The 17,997-nt window shown below is 37.8% G+C and overlaps 1 protein-coding gene across 1 annotated transcript; it reads right to left on the bottom strand.

The window, feature by feature from the left end:
- Positions 1-7,273: 7,273 nt before the first annotated feature.
- On the bottom strand, positions 7,274-10,562 carry LOC104220415 (protein trichome birefringence-like 38). The gene is made up of 5 exons (XM_009771283.2): positions 10,266-10,562; positions 9,014-9,185; positions 8,707-8,882; positions 8,269-8,427; positions 7,274-7,677 (listed from the first exon to the last, which is right to left on the bottom strand). Exons 1-5 carry the CDS (start codon positions 10,529-10,531, stop codon positions 7,389-7,391), a joined length of 1,062 nt encoding a protein of 353 aa, XP_009769585.1. The 5' UTR covers positions 10,532-10,562; the 3' UTR covers positions 7,274-7,388.
- Positions 10,563-17,997: the final 7,435 nt, after the last annotated feature.

Raw genomic sequence — 17,997 nt, 5'->3', positions numbered from 1 at the left:
CACAGCCCGAATATCAGAGAGATAACTCTTAAGGTATGAAGAGATGGATACTCATCCCCATCCGAATATCGGAGAGATTACTCTCAAGGTGACCCTAATATCGGAGAGATTACTTTCAAGGTGGCCCGAATATCGGAGAGATTACTCTCATGGTGTGAAAGATGGACATTCATCTCCACCCGAAAACGGGATGGATAACTTAGGGCGGAAAAGTTCATACGGCATATCGAAGTACAAGTCCATGGCAACAAATAGATGGACAAATCCTCAACATCATAAGGGAGGACAAATTTACGACAGCATATAGAAGGACAAATCCGTAAAGAGGACAATTTAAAGTGCAAAGGGACTTAAACGTCCACATTAAAATTTGAAAATTATATTTTCTTTTAAGGACAAACTCACGAAGAGGCCGACTTAAGGTGCAAATGGACTTAAATGTCTACCTTAAGATTGGAAAGTTATTGTTTCTCTTAAGGACAAACCCACGAAAAGGCCGACTTAAGGTGCAAAGGAACTTAAATGTCCACCTTAAGATTAGAAAATTAGAAAGGATCAACTCAAAGCCTTGGTGGATTTGACGACATCGACTTGAGCACTTGAAAAACTTTGAAGATTTGGCGGACTTTGCATACTTCAACTTGAAGAGTGGTGGACTTTTAAACTTCAACTTGAAAAATTAGCAGACTTGAGTACTCTAACTTGAAAATTTGGAGGGCCTAAATAATTCAACCTGAAGACTGGAGAATTTGAGGACTTCAGCCTAGAGACTTGGAGGGCCTAAATATTTCAACTTGAAGACCAGCAAATGTAAGGACTTCAGCTTGAAAAGCAGTGAACTTGAAGATTCGACGGACTTCGACGCTTTAACTTGAAGACTTGGATGGCTTAAATATTTCAACTTGAAGATCAGAGAGTTTGAGGACTTCAACTTGAAGAGTGACAGACTTGAAGACTTCAACTTGAAGACTTGGAGGGCTTAAATATTTCGACTTGGAGACCGAAGAACTTGAAAACTGGCAGACTTAAAGATTTGGCGAACATGAAGACATAGTGAATCCCCCGACTTCAGTGAAAATACTTGGAAGCCTCCTAAAAGACTATAATCATCCCATTGAAGACACTGGTTTACCATGGAGGCTTTCCCCCTCTAAGTCATATGAGATCCAAGATTCAACAGAAGAATGATATTTCAGCCCAATTTTCAAGTGTTGGTTGAATGAATTACTTTCATCATACTTTATTTGGACAATGATTGGGCAATATGTATCTTTTGAAATTATGTAACTAAACTTAACATGAAATTTTAAGTTGCCTATGTACCTCGGTGAAGAAGATCAAGTCATACCGTAGTTCAGAATGGGTGAATTTTTTTAATTTTATGTCTTGCCTAGGCAGTCTCTTTCGAGGTTTTCAACCTAGCAAACCTTTTTTTTATGTCCTAACTTTTTCCTATGCCGCCTCTTTCGAGGTTTTTAATCTAGTAGACTTTTTTTGGGTGGGTCGTACATAGTTTAGACTCATGCGGGCCAGGAGTGTAGGAACATGCAGTTTAGGCTCGTGCTCAAGGAGCATAGCGATTTGCAATTTAAGCTCGTATTTTGAGGAGCTTTGCAACCTAAAGATTTTGCTCAAAAGACCTTCATGAAATGCAGTTTAGGCTCGTGCGTCCAGGAGCGTTGCAACTTCAAGAATAATACTTCCGTAAAAATTTGCCATTGATAAGGTTGATTCTCATGCCATCTGTATCAACCAGCTTGTAAGCTCCACTTGAATAAGCTTCTTGCACGACATATAGCCCATCACATTTTGACGTGAACTTACCTATAGGTTTATGGAAAGTAATAATGGGTCTTCGTATGGCAAGGACTTGATCTTCTACTTGAAAGGATCTTGGGCGAACTCTTTTATTGAAGGCATGAGATGTTCGAGTTTGGTAACATTTCAAGACTCTGTTGAGCTTCCAACCTCTTCTCATCAAGAGCCTCCAACTCTGATAGTCGAAGTCGAGCATTTTCTTTATCAGTGTTCCCTTATTGAATAACTAATCATTATGAAGGTATTTGACGCTCAAGTGGCAAAACGGCTTCGACTCCATAGACAAGTGAATAAGGGGTCATTTGTGTTGGTGTGCGGTGAGTTGTCATGTATGCCCACAGAGCTTCTTCCATACAGTCATGCCATTCTTGTTTGGATTTGGAGACAACTTTATTTAACAGGTTGCATAGAGTCTAGTTGAATGCCCCAGCTAGACCATTGACGGCAGCATTATACATAGAAGAATCATGTTGCTTGAAGCCAAAGAGATCACAAATATTGTTCATCAACCAATTGTCAAATGGTTTGTCATTATCCGTTAGTATGTAACAAGGAATGCCAAAGCGATAGATTATGTTTACTAGGATGAAATTTGCAATATTTTCCTTCTTTACCTCCTTAAGAGCAACAACTTTAGCCCATTTTGAGAAGTAGTCAGTTGCAGCCAAGATGTATAGGTGCCCACCTGAGGACTTTGGAAGTGATCCAACAACATCTAATCCCTAAGCATCAAATGGCCAGGATGCAATAGTCGGGTGCAACACTTTGGGAGGCTGATGAATAAAATTTGTATGGAATTGGAAAGCTTTTCATCTTCGAGCGTAGTCCAAGCAATCTTTTACCATTATTGGCCAATAATATCACATCCTTTTTATATGGAAGTGGAGCTTTAGTCCAGACTGATATGATCCACATACCCCGGAATATGCTTCTTGCAAAGCTTGGAATGCTTCATCCTTCCCTAAGCATCGCAAGAGCACTCCCTCGAATGATTTTCTGTATAGGGTACCTTTGTAGTAAAGGAAGCGAGTGCACGACGACAGATTTTAGTCCTTCTCCTCGAATTTTTTGGAAGTATCATGTAACTCAAGTAATCGATAATGGATTGTCTCCATTCTTCCTTCTAAGCTTCAGAAACAACGACAAGATGCTCGAGTTCATTTTCTTCATTTTCACCCTCATTTAGCGGAGGTACTACCCATGTTTGGCAGATAGTAACTTGCGCTTAATCAAGCAGAGTTAACGATGAAGCTAAGACAGCTAAAGCATCAACCTTCTTATTTTCTTTCCTAGGTACATGTTCAATAGTCACATCACCAAGCCATCCCATTAATTTTTTAGCATAACCATGATATGGGCGTAGTTCAGGTTTCTTGACCTCGTAACTACCTAAAAGCTGATTGACTACTAATTGGGAGTCACCAAAGTCTTGCAATTGCAACTGTTTCGTATCGACAGCCATTTCAAGCCCAAGTATTAGTGCTTGATATTCAGCAACAATGTTGGAGCAGAGTTGTGTCAACGTAAAAGAGTAGGGCAGAACCTCCCCTTGAGGAGTGACAAATACTACGCCAGCACCCCCTACCCCCCGTGATGTGCAACACCATAAAAGTACATCTTCCATGGAGATTGTATTTTAACGACCATTGCATCTTCATCAGGTAATTCATCAGTTAGTTACCATTCATAAGGTATCGAATGATCTGCCAAGAAGTCTGCAAATGCTTGTCCTTTTATAGCCTTTTAGGGGACGTATACAATCTTGAATTGTTGAAATTAGAGGTACCATATCGCTAGTCGATCACTAAGAACAATTTTCAACATCACAAACTTGATGGGATTTGTTTTAGAAACAAGACGAACAACATGAGCTTGAAAGTAATGCTTCAACTTTTGAATTGAGAAGACTAGCACCAAACACAACTTTTTAATTGGCGAATAATTTAGCTCGTTTGGTGTCATTATCCTGCTCAAGTAGTTAAGAGAGTTTCTTTCTCCTTACTATTTTCTTGGGCCAACAGTGCTCCAATAGACCTTTGTTGCGCCGCAATGTATAATATCAATGGCTTTCCAGGTATAGTGGTTGCTAAAACCGGGGGCTTAATCAAGTAGGATTTAATGCTCTTAAAGGCATTGCTATACTCTTGGTCCTACTTGAAAGGGATACCTTTCTTTACAAAGCAACTGAATGGTTAGAATCTCCTGGATAGATTCGAGATGAATCTCCTAAGATAAACTAGCTTTCCTTGAAGACTTTTCAATTCATAAATGTTACGAGGCTCAGGCATTTTCAAAATTGTATCTACTTTGGCTTGATCAATTTCAATCCCTCGATGCCGGACAATGAAACCAAGGAACTTTCCAAAAGTAACTCCAAAGGCGCATTTCAATGGATTCATCCTAAGTTGGTACCTACGGAGCAACTCAAACACCATTCTCAAGTCTTTCAAGTGGTCGCTCCTCATACTCGATTTTACCACCAAGTTATCAACATAGCATTAAACGTTCTTGTGGAGAAGGTCATTAACAATATTTTGTATATCTCTTTGGTAAGTAGCACCAACATTTTTAAAATTTAAGCTCTTCATCTTTTGGTGCCATGCGAATTTGGTTATAGCTTGATTAACCATCCATGAATGACATTGCTTCATACCCAGCGTTAGTGTCAATCATAAGCTCTGGAATAGGAAGCTGGAATTCATCCTTAGGGCATGCATTATTGAGATCCCTAAAGTCAATACACACTCGAATTTAGCCATTCTTCTTTCTCACGGGAACAATACTTGAACCCATGTTGGGTATTTAACTTTACTAATAAAGACAACTTCAATGAGTTTGTTAACTTCACTTTCGATCAAGGGAACCAAGTCCGGCCTAAAGAGCCTTTGGGCTTGCTTAAAGGGACGAGCGTCATTCTTGACTGCAAGGTGATGGACTACTACTTTAGTGTCCAAGCCTGAAATCTCTTTGTAACTCCAAGTAAAGACATCTTTGAACTCCTTGAGTAACTCGATATAAGTGTTTTCTTCATCGATTGCTAGTAAAGCACTTAGGTAAGTGGGCCTTGGTTCTTCATTTGTGCCAAGGTTAACTTCTTTTAAGGCATCAACCATTGTCTTCACCCCTTCTTTAAGTTTAGGGGGAGAATCTTTCGCGTCCTCATCTTCTTTAGGGTCTCCGTTATTGAAAAATATGTGGTAACACCAAGAAATATCCTCCAGTTTCTCATCATCCTTCGTTGGAGATGAAATATACTGCTCACCTTCTACAATGACGTGATATGAAGAGCCAACGCTCTCTTCATCTTTATCACGTTTCTTGGTGTAGACCATAATATATGGCTTTATCTTCAGTACCTCATCAGACGAAACCACGAGTTTCGTCTGTCGCCTCATTCTAGAAGGAACCAGACATTGGAAATCCTTAGAGATCTTCTAAATTTGGGTGAAGCGGGTGTTCTTATATTTCGATAATTTCTCTAGAACTTGTTCCCCTTCTTTAACGGACCCAATCTCTTAAATACGGAAGTCCTCACAGTTGGTTTTCCAAGTCAATCAAGACTGATGGTCTGTGAGAAGCAGTAGATTAATCTTCTACAGTGATATAATTATTGCTTGCTCTTCTTATAGAGATACGAACTGGTGATGGTTGCTTATACCCCAGATCTTCACGTGGTTGCCTTGTAGCAGCTTCTGACGGGAGCTTCCCTAATTTTGATGGCTTATTGGGATTATCCAGCTTTTGCAAATAGCCTGTAAGCATTAGGATCAAAGCCTTCATCTGTATATTTCGTAGGGAGTGCCACATTCTGCGAATAATTTTGGGCCACAAACCCTGCAAGTAGCGTTGAGGGAAACTTTATTACCTCAATTCGTTTGATCGGAAGAGTTAACTCCCTTAGCATATTGGTTTGGAGTTTGCTGATTCTCCCTCCTCTTTCTTCTTTTTAGGGACATAGCAGAGCACATGAGTTACTTTCTTTCCATCAGAAACAGTGTTTCCTTTACAAGATTTATTTGAGTTAGGGTATACCTTCTTAGCAACAACCTTGGTTTTGTCGGCAACTACCTCAGCTCTCTTAGTTGTGGACTTGTCATTCTTGCCATTCATGACATCACCGACTTTTAGCTCCTTCACATTATGGTTATTCAAGTAGAACTTTGCATCGATGAAGTGTGACTCAGCCTCGGTGAATGGCTTATCATCAGCAACTATCTTCTTCTCAACTTCACCCTCGTAGTATTTTAAAATTGATGGTAGGTAGATGGGAACACTTTATTCTCATGTATCTAAGGTCTTCAAAGCAAGACGTTGTATGAAGTCTTCGCATCGATCACATGCATCCATGCACTTGATTGCATATCTTCTATGGTGAGTCACAACCTGATCTCACCTATGGCTCTTTGCCCCCCTTGGTTGAAACCTTGAATCATCATATGACTTTCCGAGAGTTCGTTCATGGGAATAGCAAGTTCTTTCACAGTGCGAATTGGCAAGATGTTCACTGAGGATCCTCCATCAACTAAAATTTGATTTATTATTTCATCGCACATATAGCCAACCAGGTATAATGGGCAGTTATGGGGAGCATCACCTGGTAGAAGATCTTTATTTGTGAACGTAACTTTTCTTTCACAAGCATTAACTTCTTGAGGAATGGACTCGATGAGATTTTCTGAAGATGGTGTCAACGGTAGGTCATAACTCTTTTCTTCCCCTTTATCAGCATTGCAACAAGAGGCCTCAATACCATCACGGGGAATCTTCATGGGGAACCAACATGGCAAGAAATCCTCTAAGGTCACTGGTTGTCGTGGCTTTTGAGAGTGGTGCACCTCCACTTTTACTTTCTTCAAACGCCTAATTGAATTCTGTTTCCTTGGCCTTTTTACCATCATTGTCCTTGTTGGTTGTTCTTTTGATTCTTTTTGTAGGTTTCTTTTGTGGCGCCTTCGACGAGTCATCAACGTCCAACATTTATCATCATCAGGCTGATCAACTTCAACTTTGTTGTTCTCGAGTAATTCTTCATTTTTACTTTCTTTGAAACTACATAATCCTCTTGGTTTGCGCTTGCTGAATGAGCTAAAAGTGATAGAGACTTGGTTTGCGCTTGCTTTCTCATCTTCAAGCACGATCCTCTTTTCACGAGCCAAGTCCATGACTTAAAGTAACAATACGATACAATACAATAGGTAACAACCATCCAAACAAGAAGTCTCCTCTTCTTCTTCTTCTTCTTCTTCAGTGGAGAGCATATTGATTTGATTTCTAGTGCGTCTCGTGTTCTTTAGGTGATGAAGATCAAGGGAAATTTTGTTTTGATTTCTTTAGGTTGATTAATAGGTTGTTTTCTCTCTTTCACATTTATATGTGCAACAGAAGTAAAATTGACAACTAGAGAGGTGATCTTGACACAAAGGAATTATATATTAAGTTAAATAAAAAATTGCGCAATGGCATAAGCTGTTATGCTAACAAAATCATACTCGACTTAATATATGTATGTTCAACATAGTTCTTTAAAACACCAAATTCCTAGTTTCTACGGTCAGTACTTTGACTGTATGTTAAATAAGAGATGCATAAAAAATCTGATTCCAAGTATCAGGGACTCCAGCAAGGCACCAATGAGTACAATCCATGCCTTTGAAAGCATTGTATTTGCTGGGATGTCCATCTTTTCTGAGTTGTGAGAGTTTTGTTATGTCAAGTAAAAATACTGGTTTTGAAATATTACTCAGCACTTGTTTCACTATTTCTACAGCAACTGGTAAGCCACTTGGATATGTTGATCCATTTACTGGACTTGTTTCGTTCAAGCAATTGTTCACATTAGGTTCATTCCAATCTGATCCACTGAATATATCCATTATTAGTAGTAATTAAAGATATAAATTACAAGAAATAACAATATTGACTTAGGACCCGTTTGGACATAGATTCCCAAATATTTTTTGAAAAATGTGATTTTGGTGAACTTTGATGTGAAATTGAAAGTGTGTTTGCACATGAATTTTGAGACGGGGTATTGACATGTTAAAAAGTCATTTTTTTAAAATGAAAAAAATGATGTATAGCAGCTGTAAAAATAATAGCCGAAAAAAGTATAAAATTTATATATTTTTTTGTGTATATATACATTATGTATATTATATGTAAAAATTATACAAGTTTTATACACTTTTTCGGCTTCCAAATGTAAATAGTTTATGGCACGGGCTAAAAGTGATAATACCTCATTTTTTTTATTCCAAGCTAAAAAGTCCCAAATGGTCATGATTTGGCCCAAAATGAGGTCTTAAGCTATATTTGGGATTGAAGTTCTGATTTTCAAAATCAACCAAAAACTAGTTTTATTGTATAATTGAAACTTATGGCCAAACGCCTACTTAATATTATAGCTCAAAAAAGTAGTACTACATAAATAAATAAAATAAAAATACTTACTGGTAATGGGCTGGAGATGCTCCTTGAAAGAAAACTTTGGTTTTGTTTGTATCCACATCTGTTTCAACCCATTTGGCCCATGTATTTAGTCCAGCCCGGAAAGCTTCTACCCGGTCCATATCTTTCGATATTTTGCCACCAACTTCAATAAAATCCCACCTTCAACCAATATTCACACATCGTGAACTTATATTTCTTTAAATAAAAATAAAATTAAAGAGAGCAATCCAATGCATTAAGCTCGGCGATGTGTCGGCTTGTCGGCCCGGTGAAGGGCCAAATCAAATTGATTTATATTGTACAAATTGATTATTTGTACCAGTGACCTAGTCACAAAGCGGTAATTCTTACCATTAGATGGAGATTCCTTTTAGCGGGAGTGGGATAAAGTTAAGAGTAGAAAAGAAACTAAAACAATATGAATATTGATGAACATACGGTTGTTGGGGTCCTCGTGTTGAATACCAAAGCCAAGTATTGAAAATCAACAAGTCAAATTCCTTCCAAATTTGTCCATTTTCTATTGAGTCGAGTTTCAACACTCGTCCCATAGATTCAACTTCAATATCTACTAAAAGGTTCGAGTGAAATAATACGACTTGAACTCCATAATCCTGTAAATTAAAGAAAAATACTTTAGTGTTGTACAATACATACACACAATATTTGATGTAAAGAATATTTCCTTAGAGTCCACTAGCATTTATATGTACATAATTTGAATAAACAAAAAAAAGAGCTTTACCAGAAATGTAACAGTGACATTTTCCTTATATATCTCTTGATTGAATTTTGCATCTGGGACTGCAGCGTTAAGCAAGCAGAGAAGGGATTCAAAATTATTAAGACTCAAAGAATCCCCAACATACATAATCTTCTTTCCCTTAAATCTTGTCAACAAATCTTTGCCATCAAATCTACAAATTATTCCAAAAACACAAAGAAATCAACTAGTTAGAACGGAATGAAACACGTGCACAACATTTTTTGTTATTGGTCATAGATTTCAACAAACATAATTAGCATCATCTACCTCCCCCACCACTTTGATATTTAATTTATCCTCTGTGAAGAAATTAAATTTTAGTCAAACTTCATTTATAATTAGGAAAACGTTTTAATTAATATCTTTATCAACAAGATACAGTGTTGTAATTCCTTGGTGTAGATTTTGCATTTCAATCTAGTAAGTAGGTTCAGGCCACTTCATTTTAGTTTTCGAACATGCTCCATTGTTGCCTTCTAAATATTCATTTCATTGTGTCCGGCAAGCTTGTGCATACCTCGACTAATTTTACGGGATATTTACATAAATCTATCCACCAAGACATGAATAAATAGGAAGAAATCACCTAGTAATTTTAACATGTGTTTTCCCAAAAAGGGTTTGATTTAGAATGCATAGTATTATTTCACTTCCTTTGAATATCTAACTTTTTAAAACAATTGCAAACGAAGCATTTTCTTCCATTCATTTTATATTGCAATCGGGTACAAAATTTAAAAAAGAAGTTGATCACAAACTATATCAAAAATATCCTTAGAACGTGGTCTTAAATACTTATATTATTTCTATGACTACCAGAAACAAAATGAAAATCGAAAGTTAAAGACTTTCCAGATATATATAAAGTTTAATTGCTATGCATTGACATCCTAAGAAATATTTAGACAATCAAAGTCACTTCTAAGGTAATTTTAAGTAATTGATGGTAACTTAATTGGTTTGACTATTATACTATCACAGGTCAAACTATATTAGTATAGTAGTATAAAAAACTTCTACATTATTTGTGTATAAAACCTAGGCACATTTATAAATCTCTTTTTTTTTCAAACTAATACAAATAAAATTATAAAAAATTTATACTATTATGTATAGAACTTAAACTCATATATAATCTCATTCTTTTAAAGCAAAGAAAAGATTATCATATAAACCGAAATAAATGGAGTACTATAAGTTTTGTTCAGGGGAGAGAGACAGAGAGATGAACCTGGGCAAGGCACAACCAGTGGGCTGCCATTTATATTTAAGGTATTCAAGATTACTTCTGCCAAATTTGATGCAATCAAATTCCTTCCTTATGAATGGACATGCTGTTGAATTATACAATGGATATGAATTATCAAAAATCCAACTTCCTTCAAATAAATCACAACTCTTTATCTCTGCATTCGCTTTTGATGAACCAAACACTGCTAAACCCACAACAGCAATAAGAAGAAGAGAACTAAACTCCTCAATAATTGCTTTGCCCATTTTTATTCTGAGAAAAAAAAAAAACAGAGAGAATTATGGTGGAAAGATGTAGATTTAGCATTATATATATATATATATATATATATATATATGTGTGTGTGTGTGTAGGTAGCAATTACAAATAAGGCAAGTCATTTATTTAACGAGTTTTATTATACGTAAAGAATTTAATTAAAAAGAATCTAAATCAATGTTTTTCTCAATCAGTTTCAAATATTGCCGACGTGTTAAGCCAAGTTTAAAAGACCATCAGTAAGACAGGAGATTACCGTAATTTCCCTACTAGGAGATGATTTGAAAAATAATTGACTGTACTTAATGAATTGTGTTTACATTATATATTATATATTGATAGTATAGATTCAACCTGATTGTGTAGATTAATTATATTATTAGCAGTTACTCCTTTTGTTCATATTTACTTGTCAGTTTGCCAAAAATAATTATTTCAAAATGATTGTCATTTGAAAACTCAAGAAAGTATTAATGCTTTTTTCTAATTTTATCCCTAACATTAATACAGTGAGCATTTATTGGATAAAGATAAAAGAATCAATAAGGCTAAATTAGTCAAATAACTCTTAGTATTAATATTTTTAAAGAGCGTTTAAACGACTAATATGAAAAGTAAATAGGAACAGAAAGTACAAAAAAAAGTTAGAATAAATATCACTTATCAATAGCTATTAAGTGATAAATATCAGTATGAAAGACAAATATTTTTGTATTAATTAGTTTAGTGTAAATATAAGATACCAGTAAATTTTTCACTCTTTTCTCCTCCCACTTAGTATTCATGCACTTTTAGGGAACCAAATGAAAGCACTATTAAATAAATGGAACTTTTGGCATGATGCTAGTTGTCTTAACCCTTTTTTTGTATGTAAATTGAATGAGATACTACTAAAAAAGCAAAACCAAAAGTGGTTTTTTGATTGGTGCGTGTGGTAATGTTGAGTACTTTTTCATATTTAATGCTGAGGTCTTGGGTCGAGGTCTTTGTACGAAGTTACCTTTATTAGGGAACACTTTATCTTTAAAGTGGGATTTTTCGCGAAGTCATCTTTGTTAGGGAATACTTTATCTTTAAAATGAGACTTCCTATCGTGAATCCGAATTTAGCCAGCCCTATTGCTGAATTGGAAAAAAAAAAGAGTATGTTAAAGCAAAACGACTTGAGGCGAGGCAAGGCTGGATGTGTGATGTGCATTTGCCATTTTCACATGGCAAACACCTCACATTGAAGAACCATACCACTCCCTATTATTTATTGTTTCTTGCTCTCGAATGTATGGTTGGCTACTAGTAGCTTCATTAAGAAGCACAAATAGATATTCAAAACGTTAATCTGTTTTAACAATATTGGAATTTATCAGTAGCACGATGTTAATAGAATTTTGATCATATTCTCGTGAAGTCTAAATGAATATTAGAGACATAAATGCAATTAAATTTGTTAATGTGACATGATTAGGCTTTGTTTGGGAGAATATGTGTGCGTTTTTATTTATTTATTTATTTTTTGCTCATCAAATTTTCCAATTATAATTTTTACGGTCTTTGGGTCTTCAGCTAATATATAGAGATTACCACGCGATAATTTACGCGTTGAATATGTGGGAATTACTTATTCGAGGACATATTCACCTTTGCATACTCTTATCACTATTATTAGTATACACTAGTCAATAGTATGCGCGTTGCGCATGTATCTTATTTACATGAGTAAAAGGATTTTAATAAAATTATATAAATATTTTATTTAAAAATATATTTGAGTTATAAAATAAAAGTGTTAGTCCTGAAAATGAAGAACATTGATTCTATAGAGCTAGGAAAAATAGGCCATATAGAAGTCCTCAATCATGGTTAATATATTGAAAAAGAAAGAATCATCAGTATACAAAAACTAAACTATACTAATTTATCATAATTAAGTAATAAATTAAAGTAAAAATATATATTAATTAACTATGATTTATTAAATATAAACACATGTGCCATAAATATAATATGTATCGTAATATGATAAATTATATTATTTTTATGCTTTATTACCAAATATATACAGGTAGCTACAAAAATGAAGTTCTTGTGTATATAGACGAAACCGATTTGCCTTGTTATAGTTATTTATATTTTATTTGTATTATATAGAGTTATTTGTACTGTGCCTATGAAAATTTAGTTATATTGCATTAATGATATCTCACAATTACGACTACACTACTGCCTAAAAGAAAAAGGAAAGTTGTTTTTATTGCAGAGGAGTATTATTTTAAAATAAAGGGGATCTTTTCCTTATTTGAGGTAAAATCTCAATTGAGTCAAACTCCTAAATATTAGCACCTAATTGAATAAGGAAAGATTTAATAACTAAAATTTAGTTGATGTTAAAATCCTAAATATAGGAAACTAACTTAAATTACTATTTTGTTCCTCGTGAAATTTATTTTTAAAGGGTAAAAAAAGTGAACAATATTTTGCTAAGGGTCTTCGTGCTTTTAATATAATAATATAGATATAGATATTTTTATTTCATATTAGATATGACATTATAATAAAATTATATAAAATCTGGCATTGTAATAGTGATAGTCGAATGTCTCATTTGGTCGTACATAATACAATTGACTGCATACACTCGCGTGGGTTGGTCGCTCAATAATGTCTAAATTTTGGCGTTAACAAGTCCCTAACATTTTCTCCTAACATTGAAAAGTTTTGTTCTATTCAACCTAGTTTTAAGGCTTGTACACATGATGTATTTGCTAAGCTACCGTCCAAAGGACTACGTGAGGCCTTAACTAATTTGGGTACAACCTTTTTATTATGTATTTGCCGCGTTAGATGTTTGACCAAAAAAGCGTTAAACCTTTTTAGTTAAATCAATCAATGATGAAATAGAGGGTAAATCTTAGCCAAATATATTCAACTCTAGATCTAAGTATATTGGGTACTAAAATCAAAGAGACTGAGTTTACATAACATTTCTTAGAATGATTAAAAGACATCAAACGTAAATAGCAAGTTTACATCTTTGATATGTTGTTTCGTATTTGTAAAAGCAAAGAAGATAAGAAAGAACTCTCGTTGATAACTATGAGATCTAGCTTTATTGATTCAACAATGGAGATTACAAAGGTTTGTAACCCAAAACCTAGACTTCTTCCTTTGTTACCTAGAGGTCTCCTCTATGTCTTCTGTTTCTTCTCCCCCTCTCTAGATCCCCCTTCCTTTCTGCTTCATCCCCTTTATATATATTATCAATTTTCCCTTTTATCCAATAGTTTTTAACCAGCGTACCCTCTCATGACTGTACTTTTCCTCGCTTGCCCAAACGTTACATATGTTCTACCGTGTAAGCCTTTAAATGGCTCGATCTCGGCAGTAGCCTACTCGGCACCATTACGCCTCGCGGGCACGACCATGGCTTGGTTGACCCTTTATCATTCCCTTTAATGTTAACCATCTTGTGGTCAAATTTTGACCCAAATAGTTAGTCCCTCCGCCAGTTGGGGTCACCTTTTGGCGAGCTCGATGGACGGATTTTGTTGATTCAAGAGTTAGGAGAAATCTGGACATTATACGAGGAACAAGGTCCTTATGGCGAGGTGGCAATGTGACGATTCAAGGATTTTATTGGGCCGTTACGTCAGTTCAGAGTTGGATCATCACATCGATTTAGGGTATCATGAATACCTGTTATGCGTCATTATGGCGCACGTTTCCTAGGCGTCGTATCGTTTCCGTTGCCCTTTCAGTTTTTTAATTGGCGGCTCTCGGATTTCCCGCTCAAGACGTTTGTGTCCCTATAAATAAGGGGAATCCCTCATTTGATTGTTATGGTTTTCAATTTGCTTGAGAAAGAATTTTATAAACTCCCTCCTTCTTCAGTCTTTCATACTTCTGCTTTCATTAGAATTCGACGCGACCATTCTCTCTTTTCCTTCATTGTTCTTGTCTACTTCGATCAAGACAGACAAATGGCTAGTACTTCTTCCCAGACTGATAGATTTGTTGAAGCTTCGGTGCCGGAAAGTGACGTGCCCCTTGTTGAAGAGGGAGTGGAGGTGGTGGAAGATGAGGGATTTCCGACAGTGGATGAGATAGTACCCCGCCCGGGGAAGATGAGGACTAACTTTAACAGCCCTGCCAGAAATGAATCGAAGCCTGTCCCTTCCATTATAGATGAAGCGCCGATTACAGCGCTCAAGGCCAAGTGGGGAATCCCTACTCATATCGAAATGGTACCGGCGCCGGGGAAGGATATTGTACATTTGCACCGACTGGGGTACTGCGCATTTTACGCTTACCCCTTTGTTATTGGGTGCACGTTTCCTCTTCCCTCTATGGTGGTAGACTTCTACCGCTTTTACGAAGTGTGCCCGACTCAACTCTCTCTGTACGTGCACAAACTGTTCCTCATGCTTATAAAGTACGCGGAGCTTGCCGGACGAGAAATTTTCTTGGAGCATATGTTTTACATCTTTGCCCCTCATTTTCTTCGGGGTATGATGATCCATATGCGCCATCGAGGAACCAAGAGTTTGATGGTGAAGATGGACGATAAGGCTAATCTCCGCTTATGGGAAAGCTACTTCTATGTACGGATAGAGCACCTTATGGTGGACTCGGCAGGGTTTCCAGAGATGCGGAACTTTGCTCGTGAGTTTTCCTTTGTTTATTTTGTGATTCTTCTTAAGGTGGTAGTCGATCGTCCTCCCTTAGGTGATATTGCTAAGGACTTGTTTTTGCTTTTGCAGCCGATAGACTACCTCCCCCGCTAGTTGCCAATATCTGCTAGTGGGTGAGCGCAATTCTCCCTCATACAATGGGGATTCGTGAGTGGGCGTCCTTCCATGAGAAGTATGGGCGCAAGCCTCTCACTGGTGAGTCAGCCCTCTACAATGTGTCTTTATTCGTTACCTCATAGTTTAACCTTGTTGTTATATGATCGTCTTTCTTTGTTGACAGGTCGGAGAGTGCGAAGAATGAGGGCTCATCCACTTGCATTCTGTTAACCGGCGCCCCTTACCCGGCCAGCACCGAGGGCCACTGCTTGGCCTGTGTCGAGAGCTACTACCCAATCTGTGCCTATGGCCGAAGTCGTGCGTGCAGAGGCTACTCCTCAGCCAGAGACTCCGATTCCTGTTGTCCATTCAATGGGCGAATCTTCACGCACTAGTAGTGGAGAGGCCCCATCAAAGAGACGACGGGTAGTGTTGGAAGTGACTTCTCAAGCCGAAACATCTTCGAGAGGCGACCTTGCCTTGGCGGTTCCCGAAACCGGTGGTGGTGCCAACCCGGCCGCAGAGGCTACGCTTGTCTGCCGATGCTTTGTGGAGATTGGACAGGTTCACCAAGCTCTTCACTACTACTTTCAACGGTACATCTTCTAAGGATCCCTAAGATTATCTAGACAACTGTCATGAGGTTTTTAGGAACATGGGGATAGTTGAGACCAATGGGGTCGATTTTGCTACTTTTCGCTTGTCTAGATCCTCCAAGACTTGGTGGAGAGACTATTGTTTAGCTAGACCAGCCGGATCACTAGCTTTGACTTGGGAGCAGTTTACTCAGCTATTTCTGGGGAAGTTTCTTTCTATTACTCAGAGAGAGATCTATCAGAGGCAATTTGAGCATCTCCAGCGGGTTTCTATGACTGTTACTTAGTATGAGACTAGATTTATCGACTTGGCCCGTCATGCTCTTATCATACTTCCCACCGAGAGAGAGAGAGAGAGGGTGAGGAGGTTTATTGAGGGACTTATTCAGCCGATTTGACTTCAGATGGCCAAGGAGACTAGGAGTGAGATTTCTTTCTAGGAGGCGGCCAATATGGCCAGGAGAGTTGAGATGGTTCTATCGTAGAGAGGTGGTTAGGGGTCTGACAAGAGGCCTCGTCATTCAAGCCGATTCAGTGGTACCTCATCTGGAGGTAGGGATTCGTATGATAGAGGCCATCCTCCTAGAACTTTTCAGTCAGCACTTCAGGTTTCTCACGTGCTTCAGGTGGTACAGTGCACTATCAGCTCCTATCAGTGCACCGCCGCTTCAGAGTTTCCAGGGTTGTCAGCCCCAGCAGCCGATGGCTTATTTTACTTGTGGCGACACAAGGCACATTGCTAGGTATTGCCCTCGAGCAGCGATTAGCTCTCAGCATTAGGGTTCTCGTGCCATGGTTCAAGCACCAAGTGTTCCACAGCCCGCCCAGCCAGATAGAGGTGGGGGTAGAGGGGCTAGAGGTGGAGGTAGAGGTATTAGAGGTGGAGCTCAGGCCGCTAGAGGTGGAGGCCATCCAGCAGCAGGCTGTCCCAGCGATATAGTTTAGTGTGGTGGGGCCTAGTCCCGATGTTATGCTCTACCATCCAGGCCCGAGGCTAAGGCTTCCGATGTAGTTATCACAGGTATTATTCTAGTTTGTGGCAGAGGCGCTTCAGTTTTATTTGATCCAGGGTCTACGTACTCATATGTGTCATCTTATTGTGCACCGTATCTGGTCATGCCTAGTGATTCTTTGAGTGATCCTATTTATGTGTCTATACCGGTGGGTGATTCTATTGTGGTAGATTGAGTCCATCGTTCTTGTATAGTTGTAATTGGGGGGGGGGTCTTGAGACTCGTGTAGATTTCCTTCTTCTCGACTATGTGGTTTGTGCCAAGATTTATTTATATAGAGTTTTACCTTTGTGATCGTTATGCATAAATAGGGGTAAGAGTTACCCCCAAAGAATAATGAAGAGTATATGAATAAATGGGGTAGCTCAGCAGTGTTAAGCCAGCATAGTAAAAGAGGAAATTGGCCGTCGGTGTTTGTGGCAAGCCTATGAAGAGAGCAGACTAGCCAATGCAACACCACCTACTCAACTCTGTTCTAAGAAATGTTTTTGTAGGAGTTTGCCTCCCGGATTCTCTGCAATATATGGTATATGTGATCTGAACGGTTGTGTCAGGTCACTATGACAGTGTCTGAATATATCATCAGGTTCAATAAGTTAGCCGAACCCTCAAAGGGATTGTTATGAATGTGGTAGTACTAGGCACATCATGGGAAAATTGTCCTAGACTTGGGAGAAACATAATTTATAAAAGCACTCAGGCTACGTGCCCCATTGCAGTCAATACTCAGCTTACATGACCAGCCAGAGGTAGGGGTCAGGATGTTAGAGGTGGAGGTGAGACTCCTAGAGGTAGAGACCCAGCCGTTGATATATTTTCTATGGTATGGCTGAGGTCACAACACTAGATGGTGTCGTTACAAGTACGGTTTCGAATAATTATAAAGTAACAATTTTCTTAATATGATTCGGTTCTAAGTATCGAGGCAATTCCTCCTATTGTGCTCCACTTATGAGTGAGCTTTGTAATTCTGAAATTTGCTTATGTGAATGCTCCTATTGGGAGATTCGACGGAGATGGTTATGTCTATCATTATATGTTGTGATTTTGTTAAACAGAAAATA

Source organism: Nicotiana sylvestris, chromosome 9 (assembly GCF_000393655.2).
Source record: "Nicotiana sylvestris chromosome 9, ASM39365v2, whole genome shotgun sequence".
Classification (NCBI taxonomy): domain Eukaryota; kingdom Viridiplantae; phylum Streptophyta; class Magnoliopsida; order Solanales; family Solanaceae; genus Nicotiana; species Nicotiana sylvestris.
The sequence above is the reverse complement of the archived record's forward strand: the minus strand, read 5'-3'. Positions and strand labels throughout refer to the sequence as shown.